General features: G+C 43.2%; 1 protein-coding gene across 1 annotated transcript in view; it reads left to right on the top strand.

Moving 5' to 3' along the window:
* adarb2 (adenosine deaminase RNA specific B2 (inactive)) overlaps positions 1-22,952 on the top strand; it is a gene marked incomplete at both ends in the record, with an annotated part of 200,587 nt that overhangs the window by 101,180 nt on the left and 76,455 nt on the right. Inside the window, one exon of the mRNA XM_080489089.1 lies at positions 22,125-22,211. Coding sequence (XP_080345215.1) covers positions 22,125-22,211 — 87 coding nt within the window. The remainder of the gene's footprint in view (positions 1-22,124; positions 22,212-22,952) is intronic.

Below are 22,952 nucleotides of genomic sequence, written 5' to 3'. Positions count from 1 at the left end.
CCCCCCTCCCCTCACCCTCGCGTGCTCAAGGCCTCCGATAAATAGCAAAGACAAAGGGCCCTTCAGAAATGCGTCTCATTGAAATCCCTCCCCATCGGAAAAGGTGCCACTGTGATATTTTCCTGCTCCCGTTAGGAGGCTTGAGAGTGATAAGTGCAGTCAAGGCCTCTCAGAAGCCAGAAACATCGGTCATGGTAGAAGAGCTGTGGCAGGAGCATTAGGAATCACCTTTTTTAAAGGTTTTGAATGGATTTCAGACTTGTTCCTTTCGGTTTTTTCATGGTTTCCTGCTGCCCTGAACGCTTCCCGCAGTGTGTTTCATCCCCCTATGTTCTGCCGCTGGTGGCCTAAGTGTGTGTGCTCGTGTAAAACAAATCCCCCAACACAAGGAATGACTTAATGAACTTAATGAGGTTTTCTAATTACAGGGGGAAGTTAGCCCATGTCAAATGGGCTTTTTCTGCCTTCCTTGACATGGATTAAGAGCCAGGCTATTAAATCCAGCCCTACGCTACAACACCGGAGAGAGACTGAGAGCCAATCAGTCATATCTGCTGTAATTCTGGCCTACATTTTAAGGCGCTCTGCTTCATCTGAAGTGAATGGAGCTTGTACTTTTTAGAGCAGACTGAGGAAGCCTCAGGCCTGATCCCAAGCCCCCTCTACCAAACCTTCCTGGGGAATAAAAACAGGAATAGAAATGTTTCAGTGTCTCAACCATGAAGGCCGTAACCTTCAAATGAACGGGTGTGATATGACGCAAACATCACTCCACTGTGTAATAGCCGTGGCGTAAGTAGGAACTTTTTCCATTTATGCCTTTGCCCATCGTCTTCATTCTTTGCTTCTCCACTCGGTAGGAGTTTTTCTCCGGCTGTCTGTCTGTCTGTCTGTCTCTCCAACGCCTCCGTGGCAGGGAGGATGATTTACTTTGTCATCATTAACACATCAAAAGAGCCAAGTGTGTATTTCAAAGTCATCTGATAACTGATACTCTTTAATGGCGCACTGGAACAGTAATTAATTTCAAAAACATCCCATTTATTTGTTCTGGAAGTGAATGCTCCCGCCAAAGCGGCATAAATCCTGTCTGTTGCTGCAGCTCAAATTAATTTACGTGTTACGTCTCCTTGCATCTTTTGAGAATTTAATTATCTCAGCAAACAGGCTCTGGGTGTGTTGAATATACATCCTATCAGCAGACTTGTACTGGAGCCAGAGCAGCTCAGAGACATGTTGTTTTCACTGCTAACTCGTCCGTCTCCTCGGTGCCGCTCCAGACGTGAGGACAAAACTTTGGAGCACAAACAGCCAGTGATGGAGTGATAGTTGTGCGGAGGGTGGCACCCACTGGGTCCATTTTCTCCTCGGCCAGAGCCTCTGCTTCGCTTCCCCGTTAGCACACTTGATCCACGTCAATCCAGACGCTCCGGTGGTGTGGATTTCCGAGAGGAGCTGTTGGAGACGAGGGTCAGACCCACCGAGGTGACAGTCACCCGGTGATAAATGACAGATCTTTTACCAAGTGTGACCTCCAGTGACCAGTGTCCGGTGTCACCTCCAGTGTCCAGACAGCTCAGCCTCTTCACTGCCGCGTGAGCTTCAAAATCAGCAGGAGAAAAAGCACCAATCCAAAACTGTGCCTTTAATTTTCTATTTCAAAGACATTTCAGTTGTTGGATTTGGTCCATTCGGAGGTCTTCATTTGCTCGGGATGGGGGCCTTTCACATTCGGATAGCCTTTCACATTTAGATAGTCCAGGATTCGGTTCACTTGTGAGGGGGGGAAGTTCTCACCTTCGTTTGGTTCGGGTGGCGTTCACATTCACTTTTGAGATCGGATCAAACTGCCTGGAATTTGTCACGCAATTATAACAGCTGCTTGTTTGGGGGTGCTGTCGCCTGAATCAAACACTGGCCTCTGGAACTCCTGTAACTCTGTATTAGCTTTTAATGCACATCTTGACAATGTGCTTGAAAGCTGGTGGATGGAAACACATACTGATGGTATTTTATCACTTAACTTAAAACTGATGGAGGTCGGGCTGGTTTGTCATTTGAAAAACTAAACTAAACAAAAAAAAAAAAAAAAACACAAGCCTCTAAGATCCACTGCCAGGTTTGTACGCTTTAATTTGATTTGTGTTGATGCATTTTTAATGTTATTTTTAGGCCTGTTTGTGTGCGTAAAGTTTTCTGATTTGAGGCAAATGAGCGCAGCCTGGCGAGAATCATCTAAATTGATTGAATGAGATAAAACAAAAAAACAAAAAAGGAAAGATAGTCACTCTCGCTCGCTGTGAGATGGATTTCTCACATGAATTTTTAACTTCAAATCAAACGGTGGCCGCCCTGTTCCCGCGGATGTCATCGTGTTTTAAGTTGAGTTAGCAATAAATTGAGCTTTTTACTCATTTATCTTTTATTGCATATTGATTTCATTCATGTGTGAGCGAGAGAGAAAGGGACAGAGAGAGAGAGAGAGAGAGAGAGAGAGAGAGAGAGAGAGAGAGAGAGAGAATACTTTTCCTGTCAGTCCTTCATTAAAGGGCAGCCCACGTCTTAAATCAGCTTTGAATGATGTACCCGAGTTGAAATGTGGCAATAAAAAGAGTTACAGCTTCCTGTCATCTTTGTTTTGACAGACGATCCTAGTGCAACACACACACACACACACCAACACACACGCGCAAACAGGCAGACAAACAGATACACACTCGTGCACACAAAGTCAGCGTGATCCGTTGGGGATTTTCTCACAAATCGGCCCCCTAAAGGGAGAGGGGCCGGCATAAATCAGCCGGTGTCAGGGCTACAGACACCCGCGGCTCCTTATCGCCACACGCAGGCGGACACACTCACAGATTGATAGGTAGATAGCGGCTGTGACAGGCAGGGCGACGGGCAGCCAGGTACAGAGGCTTTACAGCGGGGCGGAGGGAGGAGGGAGGGGAAGAAAGGGCCGCCATTACCCGAACGCTGCTTCGCAAATCTCACACTCGGTTTGGATTCGATGATCCCCGTGATTATTTTTGAACATTTCGCTTTTTACGAACGTGATCTGTCTGCCACGTGCGCGTTGACTTAAGCCCCGCCCCCTCAGCGTACCCGTTTGTATATCACACGATTCGCTGATGTTTAAACCAAATATGTGTATTTTTTTTTTTTTTTTCATTGTAAAATACATTAGCAGGTTTGCTTACTATGTTCTTCTTTATCTGGGATTTTTTTTCAGTTTCATTTATTTATATAACAGGTTTCCTAATAATGTTACAAAGTAATTTCTAGTACTCTAATTGTACATTTTCAGTGTATCGACATCAATGTTTTCACAAGTTTTCTGTAACGATGTGTTTTTACTTGAAAGGTTACCATGGGAACAGGGTCTAAATCTTATGGTCTTATACTTATAACAATATATATAGCTGTCAACTTCAATAATTTATTGGAAAATAGGAATTACAAGCTTTATTAGATAAGAAATATGCATATTCCCCCCATTTATTTTCACTTTTTGAGACCGCTTTCACTCGTGTGAAGCACTGTTGGAAGGTGGAGTTTATCTGCTAATTTCATAGCAGGATGCAGTTGAAATTAAAGGAATATTGAAACAAAGTTGAGGCTATAAGGACGCGCCCCCACCACCACCCCCACCCCTCCCTCCCTGCTGCTTCTGTATGGATGTAAACAGACAAAGGCTTGTATTACTGTCAGGCAGCATTTGGTGCACACTGTATCATGCACAGCTATGTTGGCTCCCGGTGCCAAACTCCATTTGTTTCCACCCATCGGAGTCTACCAGAGCAATACTAAGCTGGTGTTCCATTTCATGGGCCTGTCTGTTTTGGGTCATGCACCAGAAGCAAAATGCTTTGCCTACACAGACAGCGGATAACATCTCTGATCCCATTATTTACTCTCTTCAAGACTTACACCGTTTCTTTTTTTTTTTTTTTCTTCCAGGAAGTTTTTCTTTCCAAACTCTGCCTATGGGAGGATATCACGATTCTCTCTCTCTCTCTCTCTCTTGCTTTCTCTCTCTCGTGTAGTCACAAACAAGCACATGCCTGAAATGAGTAAACGTGTGGTATCGCCCCAGAAATAGCAGCTATCCGCTCGCGATCAGCAGAAGTGACTCAGAAAGAGTACAGTGACTCTGTGGACTTCTCGCAGACGGAAACAACTCGACTGGGAACAATAAAAACAATAATATAGTGAGAATCGTTTTTAGGGCTGCGTCACTGGTCTCCTAGCAACGGTGCCGGGTGTCACGGGGGTTCTCTGCGGGTTCAGATAATGATTTACAACACAGATGGCATTTCACCGCATGTCGGTCAGCTCAGGACCATGACGGGAAAACAGACTTTAGCCTCTTTGCACTGTAAGCAGAGGCGGAGCTTTGGATAATACAGATATAATAAGTTGTACCGATATTGGCTTTCATTCTCTTCGGATGAAAATTTTAAATATCATAAATTGTATTTATTAAATGTTGTTTTCAGAAAAAACTATATTTGGATGCACTTATCAACGCTTCATGAGAATCACCCCCACTTGTATATTGTGACGTAATAGACTCCTAAGCCGGGGTCGCATACTTTATATTGTACCAATGATTTTAGCAATGTTTGATAGTAACTTGAGTCATTCAGAAATAACTTGGTGTGAGGTCAGCTAAGTCCCCACTGGCTTTATCCCTGTTTATACGACAACATTTCAAGTGAAAACGCACCATTTCTGCATTTTCCAAAACATGTTAATAACTAAAACTCGGTAGAACACATGCCTTTGCCAATGCCACGTTTGTCACCATGGCAACCAATGGATTAAACGGACATTTGAGCCACCACACCACTGCTTCTATCAGTTGTCATGGTTGTTTGAATTGCTTCATGTAATCACTGTTTGTCACTGATGTACACACGTTGACATGACCTTTGAACGCTAACCAGGTTAATGACATCATATCATGTGACATATCACATGAAAACTGAACATTTTGTCGTTGGTTCGACATCAATCGGATTAAAACTGACAAAGTTATGACGGAAATACTTTTTTGACCTTTTTGTGACCTGGACCTATATGGACATATATACAAACCAATAAATACAAGTGGGCAAAAACGTAACCTTCGCCTCGACTTGTGTTGGCGAAGGTAACAAACAGTTGATGCCCTTCAACCCGTGTTCATTGATACAGACCCGTCTTGGATGAGTTGGTATAATTAATGGAAAGAAAATGAATTTCTCTGTAAGTCTCTGTGGTAAATCAGTAAACAGGTGACTCAAACTTCAAAAGATCTTTAAAAGTTAAACACAGGAACTTTTGGTCTTGTTTCCTCCTCGCACATGCCTGTGAAGAGAAACACAAAATCTCTCACAAACAAACTGCAGCTTCCTACGTCGCTTCCCAATCCAGCACTTAGGGGCGCATTGTGGAAGGTCCTTCTCGAAATAGAACCGCCTGCTTTTAGCCTCAAAGAGACGGCAGCGGAAATGAGCAGAGACGCCCGTCTCACCCGCCACGAGTCAGGTGTGCCGCACACTTCAAAGTCAAAAGGAGCCGTGAATACGCCACAAATGAAGCCTCCGGCGTGCCAATTCAAACCTCCACGTCTCGATAATGACCTCACTCTCCTACGCCTGTTACTCATCGTTCGCCGAGCCGAGGTGGGAAGGTGGCGCTGGCTCGTGGATCCCCACAGAAGGTGGTGGTGGTGATGATGTGATTCGGATCAGTTTGGCTTACGATGAATAATAGTGTCGTTTTCTACAATTAGTCGTCTTTATTGTAAATGTGATGCGACTGCTGCGCAGGATTTCTCAAACTGAAGCTGCTTTCTTCAACACACTTACTAAATCTCTGTTTTCATGCTTCGTTTCTGCTGGTAAGAGTGATAAAGTTCTCATGGACGTGTATGTTTATCACTCACAACTTATACTTAAGATGTGCTTCTTGTAGACTTTGGTAGTTAACATCCTAGAAGTGATCAAATTTTAGTATCACCACAATATATCACAATATTTCAGGTAATTTTCAGGATAAACAGTGAGAGGTAATGTCCTATACTTTTTTAAACATAAGTTAATGTTGGTTTCTTCACTTTTTAGACTATAAATAGGCAGGTATATGATTCTCAGTTACATATAGTGGGTGGAGAACCTTTTCTAAAACTCGTAAAACAGATTCGTACCACACAATGTAAAACATTGCAGATTAAATAACTTTAAAGTATGCGCTTCGTGTCAGGTGTTCACTGGGTGCGCTATAATAAAATGAAACGCTTCACATTACAAGATGTTCAAATGCTTCAAAATGCTCCAATTCAAGTTTTATGTTACAACATAGCTGTACAATAAATAGAGCTAATTTTTTCTAGTGCCTATACAAAAGTAGTGGAAATACAATGGAGTTCCTAAAAACAAAAAGTAAGTTTTGTGTGACTTTAAATCAGTTTTCAATTTGCATAGTTTCACATCAGCTGAGCTGTCGGTCTTTTGACTATTGACATTATTTTATCAAGAAGTGGCAGTTTTTGCGGCCTTTATTCAAGTCCAGGATTATTAAACTGCGTGCGGGTACAGCTCTCAGCAGTTTTGCGAAATTCTGCGTAACATTTGTTTTACAAATATGAACCGAACAGCTCGAAGAAAACCACAACAAAACAGCTGGAAAACATTAACATGCAGGCACCTCTCATAAAAGTAAGCTAAACATTGAAAACAATGTAGGCTTCACGTTGGGCCACTAGCGGGTGCTGCTGGCCCACTTAGGAACTTAGGAATCTGCAACATGGTATTCTCAAAAGCAAACAGTTGAGCTGTCAAGTCTTTCAGTGACACCTCACACAGATTTCCAGCCTTTTCAGAATTTGACAGTGAATCCGTGGCCTTACGACAAAGGTCACATGACCTCCACCTCAGACCAGCAGGTGGTCACTGTTAACCTCGCAGGGAGAGCCGTGGCTTGAACACGGCGACGTCAGTGAAGATATTGGGGACGGACGGCGCAAAAAAAACCCCACAATGTTTGGTAACGACGGGGGAGCGTACCTTCATCTCAGTGGCACCAAATAAGAAGAAATACAGCGAAAACCTTTTAGCGTGTCTGCGGCTCCACATTCCGCCGCTCCATTATTCAGCACACTTGTCAGGAGCCGGTGACAGTTTGAGGACTAAATATATATTTCTTCCTACTCTTCATTTCTGCTTGACTCGTTCGATTGTTTCACGCGAAAGGCTCAGATTTCTTAAAGCCAGGTGTGCATTAAAGAGGCTGCACGACGACGTGCACTTGAACGCACCACACGCGAAGGCCACAGTGCTGGAACCACTGACCGAAGTGGATTAATTCCTGCATATATGAGGTTTTTTTCTCTTCTTCTTTTGATATTTTAATTTAAAAAGCACGAATGTGAATGATTTTGCCGGCTTCCTCCTCATACAGAACATACAATCTCTCCTGGTTTCGTCGATTCATGAAAACCCTCCATTTCAGACGCCACAAATTCACTCCTTTGAATCACAGGAAATCACATTTCCCTGCTCGGCCCACTCATGTCATTTTCAGCTTTCTCCGCACGAGTTTGGGCAAATTGGAAAATATTTTTAAGTTACTTAGACCGAGATTGCCCCTAACACAAGCTTAAAGCAAGACACGGCGGCTTGTTCCTTTTCCAATTTAACTTCATGTAAAAGTGATATATTTTTAAGATATTGAGTGCCCTGGAATTCTTCAAATCCCTTTGCGAGACAGTATTACCACCGCATCATCCTCCCCTGCAACATTAATGTCACTCTTAAGTAGCCAGGGAAAGTGCTTGTCGTCGGATAAAAGTGTATTTTTTCTTCTTTTTTTTTCTTTTCCTGCCTGAAAAATAGATTTCAGTGCGAGCGCGGAGCCATTTACATTTCACTCAAAAGCCCCACTTTTCCTTCCTCCCGACACCGTCGTCTTCCACCTGATTTTATTGTGTTTGCTATAAAAATACATCACCGAAAGTGTGCTTCTCATCCCGCGTGTTGATCCAAATCTGTGTTTTCCGCCCTCCTTTTCCCCGGCTCATGCACCTATAGAGCGCACTTCCCCGCTAATATTCCCCGCCGCATGAGTGCTATATGGCCCGTGGAAGAGTGACGGCTCAAAGAGGAACGTGAAGACCAACTAACAAACGACCAGACTGAGGCTTAATTTCCAAGTCTGAATGCATCAACATCAAACGGTTCTTTAATTGACTTAGAATCGCACTAAATGTAGAGCATAGAATGGAAAAGGGGATATTATGAGCTGTCAGAAAGCATCCATCAAGCAGTTCTTCTTCTTCTTGTTCCACTCTGGGGTTGTTTTGGAAAATCTGAAGCGCAAGAATCTGAGGTGGTTCCTCTCCAGAACGACTCATCTGAGGTGAATCCTGTGGGGAAATTGGCCTTTAGCCAAAATAATTCACTGTGTATTGATAAGAATCCGTCAATATAGTATATGTATGTATGTATACTATGTATATATACATAGTTTAGGGTTTTGAATATCAAAGACGAATCAAACCGAATGTGGTTTGGCGACATTACAAGACCGCAAACTCTTGCTCATTTACGGGCCCAGTGAAAGAAGGACGGAAGACGACTTGGTTGACTGATTTCAATAAGCGGCTCCAGTGTTCAACGAGCTATGGGAATGACATGAGATATCGCAGGCATTTCATTGTGTTTTGGGTTGTTTACATGACAACGTTGCTGGGAGCCACTGAAACAGGGACAATGCAACTTTTCTATAATGCTGCTCCTGCACATGCGTAGTAAGTAGTTCTGCACATGCTCAGTAGAGATGGACAATAACGACAACGTTTCCCTCCAGGGTGTCATGATTCCCCGTCAATATTCTCCTGGGACTTGGTGCTTTTATAGCTGACAACACTCCTCATCATCTGTTTATACACATTTCTGTGGAGTCGCTATTGTTGCTACTCGCGTATTTTCTGTGCGCACGTGTGTGTATTTATTACAAAAACAAAGAACAGGGCCAACTCAATGGCACGTTTCTGCCATTAACGTGTAAATAGTCATCGATTTAAAAATTAAACCAGCAAATGACAAGGAAATGTGTAATTTTGTTGTAAAAGCCTGAAGAAACTCAGTGGTTTGTGGAGCACTAAATCAACACTGTTGTCCTCCGATGTTGTGTTATTGTTTGGCAAAGTTGGGTTGAGTTCTCGCCGCTAAAGCATTTTATAGAGACGGAGGGAAAAAAAACACCAACTTTGATTAAAATAACTTAAGTGGATTCACCACCCCGTGTAGAAGAGGTCTCAATCTATTCCCATAATTAGAATTACATATTTATGTGCAACGTAACACGAAAAACAGCCTTTCTATTTCCAAATGTCCAACTTTTAGAGGCTGGAATTTTCCAACTTAATAACAGCAGTGCTCTGATTAAAACAACTGGAATGCATCATGTCAAACGTTTGCAGGTTTGACTACATTGTACCTTCTCGGACTTGTGATTTAAGTTGTTGGGGGACAAAAAAAAAAAAAAAGACTATTTATCTCGATTAGCTCCATAACGATGAAAATCACTTTCCTCCTGGCGTCTTCGCTCATGTAAAAATGATAAGCAGCGCATGTTTCTGTCGCGTTTAAAGTCGGGAACGTGCCGTTTCACAGAGCGCCGGTGGAGGTTCTTCGTGTTTACACTTCAAACTGCTTCTGAGCCACACGAGAACACGAAGCTTCGCAGCAGCAAACAGTCAATTATCACTCAGGTGAGCTGTCTGTGCTCACACACACACGCACACACGCACACACACACCCGCGCAACAGCTCACACTCCAATTAAGTCTCTTTCAGTGCTCTTCTTGTTGCTGAGTTAATGCTTGTTCGTGTTCGCTGTGGTTTCCCAAAGGATTACAAGTGACAATTGATTATTTTTTGACTCTGTTTGTCTTCTGAGGGGTTGAGTCTCTGCTTTGGGTTGTGATTTACAAGCTTCCTGTATCTTTTCTGTCTCCCTCCACCAGTCAGATGGCTTCAATACGTGTGTGTGTGTGTGTGTGTGTGTGTGTGTGTGTGTGTGTGTGTGTGTGTGTGTGTGTGTGTGTGTGTGTGTGTGTGTGTGTGTGTGTGTGTTCGCGCACGCCAGTCCCGAGCGGCCAACCAGCCGGGCCCGCCTGAAACTTATGACTAGCCATGTTCTTCAAACATCACGCTGCCACCAAAGCATGGCAGGATGACAGATAGTCCCTTCAATATATAGTGACAAACAAATTAGTGCAAAGATGCTTCTCGCTGCATACCAGATGTGTTGGACTCCGCGGCACGGAACAGCCGATGAAAAACTGTCCACGTCCCATCTGTGCTTCGCCGCGACCATCGGTGCAGCAATTTCTGCTGAACTGAGTAGCGCAAACCGGCAGCCTGATTATATGTAGGGGGGGGGGGAGGGGGTTAGTTTTAAGTGTTGGAAGCAGCGGGAGCAGAGAGAAAAGAGTAAACCCAGGTGGGCCATGTAGGACAGACTGAGTTCCTCAAATCCTTTAAAAAAAGCTGTGCGACGTACGAAAAAGTCACACTCCTCTCACACCTTCCCAGCTCTCGCTGCCGTCCAGGCCCGAGCCCGGTGACTCCGACACAAACCAATTTGTATCTGACCTCACACCTTCCGACCGACTCCCACACGTTCCCAGATTGGAGGTGAGACGGCGGTGGTCGAGGCCTCGGCACCATCGCTCGCCGAGTCAGGGCGGGTAAGAAAAAAAAGAAAAGGCCCTCACGAATCAAACTGGAGAGTCGTGGCGTTTGATGTTGGCGCTTTGCATGGCGAGCCGGCTTGACAGGAAGAAGGATAACCGTGGGAGGGAGGCGGGCGGAGAGGCAGAGGCATCCCTGACCTGCTTAGTGTCGTTAAGCCGCAGACTTATCTCGCTCGCTCTGCCTTGTAAATACACTCCGAGTGCTTGTTATCAAACGAGCAGGGCGACAAACCTCATCCAGGTTTGCAGGCGTCGTCGTCGTCCCCCACCCCCCCCCCCCCCCCCCCACCCCCGCCTGCGTGCTTGTAAATGAGTCATTCTCATGGATGACAGCCTGCATTAATATTCCGGTAAAGAGGGGAGCGCGCGCGCATTAAATCCGCCACTTATCAGCCGGCGATCGTGACGTGTGCAGAAGTTTCGGGGTAAAAAATAAAGTCGTCCCCGTTTGCTTCTAATAGCCGAGAGATATTCGTGGGAAAGGATGGCGGCGTGTGTTCCCCTGTTCCTGGGCTGCACTGACATTTGGACCAAGTTCATTGTCAGGTTGACATGTTCCCGTGTGCTTCTTTTGCCGCCTAAAGGCCCTTTTCAGCAGCTCGCAGCTACGATTGTTCCAGCGTTGCTATTCTAGCCCTAAAAGCTTTGGCAGTCAAACTCAGTGGCGTCCGAAAGGCAACATTCAAGGTGGAAAACGTGAAAAATTCATACTTCTTTCGCTTACACGCACTTTCCACCACCTCGGGCCGGAGATGTGACATTAAAAAGCTTTTATCATGAGGGCGCCCTCGTGTCTCGTCCCCGCTCCGAGAGGCGAGCGCTGGAGGAGACGCATGGCGGCGTCAGGTGCTGCGGTGGACAGCGAACCTCCGCAGGTTAAAGTGATGATATGATGAAGACACTTCACTAATATAGCTCATTTTGAATATAAATCATCAACCATGCATTGTGCTCACGCATCACTCCAAGAAACTTCGGGGACAAAGGGAGGGCAGGGTGGGGATTTGAACCAACAACCATGGGATTGGAAGACCAACAACTTAACCACTTAGATTCAGTTGTGCTTTTATAACACAGTCATCTTGAGGCATTTTTACAGAAAACAAAAACAACAATTCCACATGAGCAAGTAGAGGAGACGGTAGGAGAAGGTAAAACTTAATTTTTTTACACTCGGAATTTTTTTCATTACATTTATAGTCCCTTCCTTTCCTTCACAAAGTGTTTCACCCTGTTTTCTCAGTTTTATCCTGAATTCTTCCTATAAGAAAAAAAAAAAACTAATGAAACGGACGATTGTTTTCAAAACTTTGTCAAAGCTTTCTCAAAGCCGTGTTAAACTATTCTGAGACGAAAACACAAAAATGATACGATTTCACTTGAAACAGTGCCTAGTTAGTTTATTTATTTCATTCATTGTTAAAATAAAAATAAGGAAAAAAAGTTTCAAATTCCTGCATGAAAGGGAGCAGAATGAGGATTAATGTATATATGTATATAAATACTGTATAGACCCTGTCCCTATACTCAAATAATCCTTTCCATTGAAAATGAAAACCAAACATCAAATAGACAAAATGACAATTAGGTCAGAGTGGCCTACATAACCTCTCAAACCTCTCAAAACCCCGATTCTCCGACATCATTTCTTTTTTATTTGAATAAAAACCTTACACACGAATACTTGGGGACAAGAATTAATACAAGTACAGACGTCAAAATTGGTGATGGCAGTTAAAAGTTGTGCGATACAATTTGTAATGATTAATTTAACGGCTATGCTTTTTAAATGTGTCACGGTCTTCCCCAGTTTCACTTGTTAGGAAAATCAAAAATGAAAGACAGAGTGATGCAAGTTTTCCTCTCTGTCACAATATAATTAAAGGGTTTACTATCTAATGCAGTTTTTCTCTGCTGAACTTTCATATTGCATATGGATATTATTTTTACTTCGAGTGTTGGACAGCAAAGTCAGGTCAATAAACAGAATACAGCATCTAATTGAGGAAAATGGAAAATCACACAAGTGTGAAAAATGCTATTAGATTAAAAAAAAAAAACAAAAACCTTGATAATGACTTTTAAATCTGTATACTGCTGTAACACTGTGCAGTGTGTTAAATGTGCTCCTCTGATTGTGTCCTACTTTTATTTTCTCACCTTACAGACAAAATCCTGCTTTCTCACTTCTTGGCAACACGACTGCGGTGACGTGGGGGAAAAAAAATCAACTTCCAAAAGCAAATATTTTTGGCTTCTTTAACTGGCACAAAATTCCTCGCTCTGTCACTGTCTGGATTTCTTAATTGTTGAGTTCTTTAAAGGATAAGCTCCACCAGGCGAGAGCCTCGACTGTGAGTGTGTGACAGGAAGCTGTGCAGCTTGTCAGGGTGTTCGGCAGCGTCTGGTTAGCAAAGATTTCGGTAGAAAACGTCGCGTTATTGGCAGCGGGACTGTGTGTCGGCGAAAACCGGGGGATTCGGTTGGGAAGCGCTGCACAGGAGCTACAAATTTATACGTCCAGAATAATTTGTAATACTGCTTCAATAATCAACATATTGCAATGGTTTACATTGATTTTAGGGAATTGGTAATATGAACACAAACCACGGTGTACTTCTGTATTTTTCGGAGAAGTTCGATAATTGATTGTGCAATTTTAAAACAAGAAAACATGCAATAAAGCCAACGTGTGAGTATTCTGCAAAATTATTCCACTTTAATGTCTTTGTGGTCGCTGTGGTTTCTTCTCTGGTCTAAAATGAAAAATACTTCCTCGTTAACGTTTCCTTTTATTACTTTGCTCTGTAGCCTTCTCGTGCTGTGATTGTTGTTGTTTTAATGTTTTGTTTTATGCAGACGATACTGGTCTGCCCGGCGACTAAAGATGTAAATTATCTCTGGATATAATCTTGGAATATTTACATCTTCATTATTGTGCTCTGTCCTTTTTATAAATGAAGAAATCTGAATGAGCTGCCCGTCATAGCCTAACGGCAGTACTCCTGCCCTGCCTCGAGGTGGCAGTATTGTAGTTTTTCCACAGCCATTTGTGTAAACAGACATTGTTTTCAAAACGTTGAGCAAGGGGTTCCTCATATCTTTCATTTGATTTAATCGACAAGTGCTAAAAGGCCAGGCCGAGTTATACATGTCACTTTTATTCTCATCTTGTTGCAATAAAATGTGACACTGTTTAAGTTTTTACACTTTTTTTTTAAAGCCCATTTCAGCATGAAAGTAAAGGAGTCAGTTTCCTCAGTCCGACACCAAATGACAGAAACAAATGCATCCCTTGGCAGATCCAAGAGCCACCGGAATCCATTTTAACCTGGATCAGTGCTTACTGCTTAAATGTAATGGGTTAAACAAGAGCCTGGCGGCTGTGGCTGGAGTGGTTGAGCAGGTCATTCATAAACACCAAGATCCACAGCTTTGGAAGTCACTGATCATGTAACGAACTTTATCACCACAAAGTAAAAATGGACTCTGATTCAGCTGGTGTCGCCTGACGGGTTCAGTCCGTCCTCACCTTGCGAACACAATGATCTCAGGAGTTTGGATTCCCGCTGTCAGCAGAGCAAAGGTCATTGTGTTGTGAAGCATGTTTGCATTCTCCTGTTGTACTATGCAGAGAAGGGAAATGTAATTCCACCGTGTCAGGAAACCTTGAAGTGGTGTGAAAAGAAGCGAGATAGGTCCTCGCCCTGTTTCCCTCTGAGATTTTGAAGCCCAACAATGGGCCCTATTGTCCTCCCATCCTCTATATGCCTGCTTTATCCAGACTGTGGTGAATCATTGAGAACCGGAGCCCATAACAGCCATCCATCCATCAAACCTGCTCCTATACCTGTTTTTATCCCATTGTCAGCTGGAACCAATCCCAGTTGACAATGGACATGCCAACCAGTCCATCACCTTACGTTTAACAACCAGGAAGCTCATATCGTGTATCTCTCAACAACAACGCCAATAATTATATTTATGGAAATGTCAAACTCTCTTTGGAGCGACGAAAACTGATAATACAAGTGGAGGCCCATTGATGTTTGATTTACCTGTGAAATCTTTCCAAAGACTCAGACGTGTACCGCTATCATTTGAGAACATTAAACAAAATAGTATTTGCCAGCAAATGCTGAGAAACGAGTGAAATTATGAAGAAAACCAATGTGCAGATCCCACGGAGTCTTAATCAGCCTCAAATGGCGTCTCCTACACAGTTTCTAACCTGATTAAATGAAAAGAAATACCTGCCAACATCATGATGTAAAGGGAAAAAAAAAAAAAAATTACATAAAATAAATAGAAAGTGACACGTTCGTGAAACACATCTGCTCAGAAAAGCGCTGAGTCCGAGTCCACGCTGTTGTTTCCGTCTTTGGTATTCACCACCAGAGGTGCGACTGTAAAACAGATGGCTCGGCTGGTTTGTCCTCGCCGCCGCTAATCGGGTGCTAAACGCTCGTCGCTCTGCGCTAACACAGCCCTCTGTTGTTACTGGGTTTTCTTTTTTACCCATTTTCACTGCATACTGTACATAGATTAGTTTTTTGTTGGGATGTCACACTGTGAGAGACACTTAAACTGCCACCAACAAAAAGAGGATTTAAGCACTTGTTCCCTCTCTGATGTTGACAGGCAGGTGAGGAAGAAAAAACAAAACAAAACCAAAAAAAAAACGGGTATCTTGTTAGTGAGAAACGAAAGAGTTTCCAATGTGAGCAGGTTTTTACTGCCGACAGCTTGTTGTTACTCTCTGGGAAACATGGATGGAGCTCGACATTTAGGATTCCGCACATTGACGAAGACGTTGAGTTAAAATATCACTGCACAGGTGGTTTAATATGTTGAAAATTTGCAGCATGCAGCAGAGCTACCATATAAAATTGTAGTGCTGTTTCTATGGTCACTATAAACATTAAAATAGCTTGGTTTTTTTTTACCTTCACCAACAAAGTTGGCCGAGAGGCTATGTTTTCTATGTGTGTATTCATTTATTGGTTTGTGTGTATGTCTTTTACCAACGTTTCGTAAAATCTACTCAACTGAATTGCATGAAATTTTCAGGAATGATTTGTCATCATCCACAGGCGAATCAGTTAGATTTTGGGACGTTAGCGGCTAACCGTTTCCGAATAAATTACCTGACAAACTCCATTCAGTGCGGATGAGAGAGGCACTTCATGGAGATCATAGGAGATCAGTGTTTGTTGCCATGGAAACGCTCTCTGCTCAGTGTTTTACGCAGCGATGCAGCTACCTACTGAGTTAACATTGATATGTGGTAACGGCTATCATGCTAGTGATGCTAGCTCGGTTCCGTAAACAAATGTGGTGTTGGCGATTAAGGTTTGCGTTCCACCGAGTGTAGTTCTCGTTGAATGATTTTTTCGATACATATCTTATATATTTCTAAATATTTTACACATTCTTGCTTTGTCTTGTTCCGCCTATGAAGGGAAAAAAAATCTCTCCAACGTTATCAGATCGACTCAACTAAGTTAAAGTTTGTGTACATATTCAGTTCAACCACAACAATAAAGGAGAATAGCTGGTGGCGTGGGATTGAGTTTGAGGTTAAAAGGGGACAGAGAAGCCTGGATAGAAGGTGAGGATGGAGCCACTTCCCTTCATATAGTCACAAATACTCTGAATACTTGGAACAGTGAGAGCACTTTTCTTTCCAGTGAGGCTCAAAGCAGACAAGAGGCTTTGGCTCTTTGTTCTGCTGCTTTAATTCTCAATGATCTGAAGTGAGTAATACGATAAAATTGCTGCATACTCGTGCTTCTTCTTTTTTTTCTTATTTGTGTGGAATTAGCATTATGTGTGTTCAGGCACAAGTTGGAGAGGACACTTAACTCTCTGCGTCTGCTTTACGCACCTGAAAGAGGAAACAGGATAAGTGGAGAAACAGTGCAGCCTCTCTTTAGTGGCTCGCTTGTTTTTTGGGGGGTTTTTTTAGTCTGAGGAAGATTCAGGCAGGAAAGAGGGGAAAGCAGGTGGGAAAGGCAAAGATAGAGAAGGAGAGAGAGAGTCAATGATTTCCCCCAGCGCCTGTTTCAATAGTGTCTCCCGTCGCTCATCTGACCCATTCGTTATGCTGAGCCATGGGGAAATCTGATTGGGCTCATTACCCTCTCCTCAGAACTGATGCAGGAGGTGCAAGACGAGGAGCGAGGGAGATAGACAGAGGGAGGCAGACTTTCTTTTTTTTTTTTCTTCTTCTTTCCTGCAGCTCATTGTGAATGGACGCCATCCCCGGTGTTGTCACTATCAAGAGTGCATGGCCATCTGCCAAGGCTCCCCCTATCTAACCTGGCTCTCTCCTCCTCCGCCTCCCCGGCTTTGTGTGGCGGAAACAGATGAGGGTCGTCTCCTCTCGCCGTGTCCTGGTGCAGCTGAGGGTGTGGTGGTGGTGGGGGTGGGGGTGGGTGGAGCGGGGTGTTAGTGAGCTGAGACTATTGGCATGCATTGTCTCATTCAAGTCGAGGCTCCCGCCGCTGAATGAGGAAGGATGGATGACAGATACCGTGAAGGGCATGTGAGGTAGCGGTGTCCACATCAGCCGAGGTGATTACACTGGTGCGTTTGATGAACTTTCTAGCAGGCGAGACTTTAGCTGCTTCGTCTTTGAAGTGAGGCTTTTACAGAGAGAAAGAGGAAGGATTGAAGATTCACCTCATTTGCCCACATGTCCTCTAAGGTCACTGGGAGGATATGAGCAAGTGCAAACGCAGTGACAAATGTGAAAAACGGAGTTGCCTTACTGCAGATAGTTTAACTGCTTCATCACCGCGAGATAAACACAAGGGGCTTCCTGGATTTCCTAATTATCCTGATGAAGTATTTCTTCCTTCCATCCATCCATCCATCCAGCTTCAATAACTCTTTATCCACCGTGGGTTGATCGATTGCTGGAGGAAGTCCTCGCTGACATTGAGACGCATTCACTCCGGACAGATTCACTATTTCTTCTTATTTGCGCTGATGGCCGCCGATGCACGCAAGTGATCATTTTCCCGTGTGTCTCTTGAAAAATCCACTTTGTGACAAACCGTAAACTACCAACAAAGGCCGAGGCATAAAAGAGAGTGACGCTCGCTTCATAAACCGAACAAAACCGTCAGAGGTGGCATTTCAAGGATGACCTCTGATTCTGCGCCGCGGTTGTTGAAAAACACGATGATATTTTCTGCTCAATAGCTGCTTCCTGAGACATTTGAAGTGGACCGCGCTCCATTCAGACTGAAAAGAATTGCAACGGAAGGTTGCATGAAATTATACGTGCCCGAGGAGCCCTATAGACAAAACCTCTGTTCTACCTGTGAATGTGAGGTTCATCCAAATAAGAAAACCCTTTGAAGAGTGGATTGGAGGAGGCCCGCTCTGCCTTTCATACAGTCAGGTGACGAGTGAAGCTCATCAGCAAGCAATAAGGATGGTTCATTGAACATGTTTTGTCCTTTTGACATTTTTTTTTATGGACGTCAGTATATTTCTTTGTCACAGGACTTTGGTTGAGACGAACGTCTCACCTTGTGTTTCTCACATGTTCAGGTTTCTGCTTTAATTTGTCCCCCAGTCACCAGCTGGCTCAGGCATTATCGTTTCTCACGGGGCGTCTCAATGGACGACACAATGGATTCATCCCAAGCAAAGCTCTATTTAATCATTGAAATTATACATTTTACACTTTCTGGAATGAACATTGCCGAACCAATCAATCACTAATCCAACCAGTTTGACCAAAACCAGCAGGTTTAGGTTTGTATGAGATACGGTATGATGTACTTGTATTGTAATCCTACTAATCTGACAGTGACAGAACTTCACTCGCTTCAGATAAACCACCTGTGCTTCCACTTTTAGTACTATTTTGGTGTTAAAATGATGTGTTGGCAGGCGTATTGTTGGTACTATTTTGAGGTAACTGGAAGTGTTTGGATTACTGTTGAGGCAAAGCCAAGACTAGAATCAGGCTACAATCTAGTGGTAGAATATGTAAAGGTATATGTAAAGGAGAGTCTAACATATTTTTGGACAGTCCAAGTAGTAAGTTCCAAAAGATGTCATGCAAACATCCAACGCCACAAAGCCAGTAGTGCAACCACAACAAAAAACCCATAAATAAATAAAAACAGCTCTCTTCATGAAAGAAAAAACAAACTGCTTTCTCTTTTAGCCACGAGGCACTAAGTTTGAATGTGACAGGAAGCTCATCTTGCAGTGTCGGCACAGCTGGTAACAAGTAACCAATCAGAAACCATGTAGCGCCTGGTTAACAATGACTCAGCACTTCTGTCCTCTCGGAAAAATGGACAACTGGGATGTCTGCCTTTGTTAGAGGGAAGCAGCTGAATCGAAACGCAAAAACCCTCCGGAAAAGTTCAGTTTTGTAGTTTAATCTGTGGTTTTATATCTGTATTTTATAAGCAAGACAATATGTTGTGATTCGTTACATGATTTTATGAAAAAGTTGCATAATGAGGAAAACACAGCATCACATAGATAATATGATAAGATGTCGTCAAAGGGTCAACACACACAGTGATTAGTCGAACCATCCATCCAACTGACTGTCCATCTGTCCGTCCGTCCATCCATCCATCCATCCATCCATCCGACTGAAAAAGTGTCCGTTCATCCATTTCAGGTCTATGAAAAGACAAACACAGAGAGACTGACAACTACACTCTGTTTTGTTTTCTGTGCCGTAGTTTATTTTGAATCTTGTGACACATCCTTCAGCCTGTGATGATCTGTTAGCGCCGAGCTCCGCCGCCTCACTGCCCAGTGGCAGAAGCCATTGAGTGGGTGGCTTGGATGCCTTCGGCAAAGCAGGATTATCAAATGCACATTACAGGCATTTCTGGCCCCAGTGTGAGAGAGAGCCTGAGATCCTGTGTGCTAATTGCTGGCCTTGCTGTGCTCTGTAATTTCATGCTTCATGTGAGCATTTGTCTTTCATGCTGCACAGTAACAAGATACATTCTGTGGACAAATGCAAGAACATGCTAAGATATTGTGTTCCTGCCAATGGCCCTTTAATGACCGCTAATTTTGCCACTTTTGTAAACACACCAGACAGCCATGTTTATTTTATTTATTTATTTTTAGCTGTAAATGGGGCTATAGGGGTTTTAAAAACAATATAAACTGATTTGAAAATGTTCTTTATAATGACCCAGTTGGCCAAGGGAGTCATTTAGGGCCAAATTGCTGCTTGTGTCGAGCTTTAGTCTGTAATTAGGTCAGAATGCAAATGCCGGTATTGTGATGGTGGCCCACGAGGACCAGCACAGCCCCATCCTCGGTGTTTAGAGTGTAACCATGTGTGTCAGAGTGACTCATTGAGCCCCTCTAGTGCTGTTGAGCTGCGGCGAGAGAGAGCACCAGGGGCCGAGCTCATTCACAACCTCACGCTCTTATCAAAACGTGTTTATTGCACTGTAATGTGGAGCCCCGTTTATTCAGCATTTAGCTCTCTTAAACTGTTGCCACCAGGGCCGTGATGCAGCACGGAGAGAGAGAGAGAGCTCTGAGGGTATCTCGACCTCTCGCTCACCCCGTGACCCTCCACAACACCTACACAAAGTCATTCCAACTCTATGTCTTCCTCCTACCTCATCAACTCTTGTCCGCCAACTGTTTTCAGCCCCCTCCTTTTTGCCTCTCCCTTACCTTTCTCCTTTATTGATCATTAGTTGATGTTGGGAAGAGAGAGGAGGCTTAATTAAGGAGCCAGACTGGTCTGTCAATTCTGCTCAGCGCTGCATGGAGAGCACCAGACCAAGCGATGGCCCTAATAGGGCTTCATACTGCAAACAGCACGCGCACCTGGACAGCGGCAGGCCCCAGGGAGGAGCAGGAGTGAACTGCTGTCGACAAGTTAGCACGGATGAAGAGAGGAAGTTTATCACTGAGGGTGGAGTTTATACACTGTCTGCTCTTTGCCTCTCCCATCGACAAGAATCCAGCAGTACCATACGAATCACAGCACATTTCACAATATACAATATCTCCCTCTAGCATATAGTACCAAACATAGAGAAGCAGTTTTTACTTAAAGGAAACCTTTGTTGGATTTATCAAAGAATAATAACCAAATGTGTGCACATGTTGCAGACCAATAAAATATATTTATATAAAAAAATCATTCAATCAATGTTGGTAAATATCAATAAACCAACATTATAATGTTGGTCCATAATGTAAAAATGGTCTCAATTGTAAAAATAAAGAAGATAATAAAGGAATAATAATTCAATTTTAAAGAAAAAGCCAATAATCTAATACATTGTTAGATAAAGGAGAAGCATTAAAAAAATATTTTCAGCATGTAATAACTGCAGCTAACATTCCAAATATTCATAACTAGGGGTGCATTTCTTGGAAATAAAAGCTTTTTGCAGGTTTTGTGTAGTTTTCTAATACCAAGATAGTTCAACTAAATACTCTCTCAATAATGTTTGTTTACGATCTTTTACTATTTCATTATATTATTGGCAAGTTGTGACATTTTTGGATTAATTACGTTCAGAATTATTACAATTATTACATTATTTGCCACTATTTATTTATTTATTTATTTATTTATTTAACATACTATTATTGTCCTAGTACGTTTTACTTATAATTCTGACACACTCAACACATTAAATCACAAAAATGAAGTAATAAAGCTTTTCAAATTCTCTTGGGTCCAACATTGAATTTATGACAGCTCCAAGAAAAGTTGACATATTCTGAAATTGGTGTGTCAGGCCCGTGAAATTCTTTTTCTTAGTTTTTCTCTTTCTTTCTTTTTTTTCCTTTTAAATATTTATTTTGAAATTTGAACTGCGGTGGTACAGTGCTGTGGTGGAGCTGACTCTGATCTTGGACATCTTGAGTGGACTTTTCATGTCCTCCTTTTTGTGGGTTTTCTTCAGATTTGAAATATTTGTTTGTTGAGTGGTTCCCAAAGTTGATATTGAGACTTAGCTCTCTGTAACGCTAACTTTGTTGAAATGGCAGTAGTAGATGAATAAATGGGTCCTAAAAATCTTTCAGGTGTGTATGTTTGTTGATTCCCTTGTTTGGTTACCAGAGAAGCAGTCTTGTACCGTGTCTGTCTTCCTCTGTGTGTGTGTGTGTGTGTGTGTGTGTGTGTGTGTGTGTGTGTGTGTGTGTGTGTGTGTGTGTGTGTGTGTGTGTGTGTGTGTGTGTGTGTGTGTGTGTGTGTGTGTGTGTGTGTGTGTGTGTGTGTGTGTGTGTGTGTGTGTGTGTGTGTGTGTGCCCACCACAATCTTTCAGTCGATAAAACTATCAAAAACATCTCTGCCACGGCACTCTTGTTGACTCTGCGTGTCTCTTGTCTCTCCTCCAGAGAAAGTCAGTATGCTGTCGGCATTGATCGCACCCTTCAAGTACATAAGCCCCGGGACCAGCAGCACGGAGGACGAGGACAGTTTAAGTAAGCGCCCCGTCTCATTCTCTTTGTGAGCGTGCCGCGCTAACTCTCTCCGCGGCGGGCCCCCGTATGGAAATGATCTCTTTGTCACCGGCTTAATTAATTATTTGGTAAATGAGCTCTTTGATTACGGGTGTCAGCTTGTGCGTTAAAATCTGTATTCTTATAAAAGTCAGCTATTAAATGCTAAATTTGAGTGTGCGTGATAAATAAGTCATTAGATAGGTGCGTGCCCGCCTGCAAACACTGTCATCTGGAGCTGCAGCGGCGAACGCCTCCCATCACACCATTAACATTCCTGTGGCAGTATCTAAACACCCTATTTTTGTTCATTTCCCATTAGAAATTCAATACGCCACCACTTCCCCGTAACTAGGTTTGAAGAGCGTATCACAGCTGTTCAGACTTTGCTCTCACGGAGGATAGAAGTGTGAAATAAAGCAGGGCTACACACATTTCTCTCCCTCATCCTTTCTCAGAATGTCTGCCACTCGACACGCTCCCCCACCCCACCCTCCAGCCCCCATTACAAATAGGATTGATGCTTTGCATTGGCCACGGGGACCAATGTTTCCCACTTGCGACACAGATTCAGAGCTAATTTAGAGGCCGATTACAGGATGATTTGGCAGATAACATCGCCATTTTAGGGGATTTGTATTTGGGTTTTAAAATGCTTAAATATGATAGAGCCCTGTGGTATGAAGTGGGCCCGGCTCAGGGAGATGATTGTAGATGTGTTCA

Source organism: Lipophrys pholis, assembly GCF_963383615.2.
Source record: "Lipophrys pholis genome assembly, chromosome: 20".
In the NCBI taxonomy this organism is placed as follows: domain Eukaryota; kingdom Metazoa; phylum Chordata; class Actinopteri; order Blenniiformes; family Blenniidae; genus Lipophrys; species Lipophrys pholis.
Note: the sequence above shows the minus strand (reverse complement) of the source record. Positions and strands in the feature narration are given on the sequence as shown.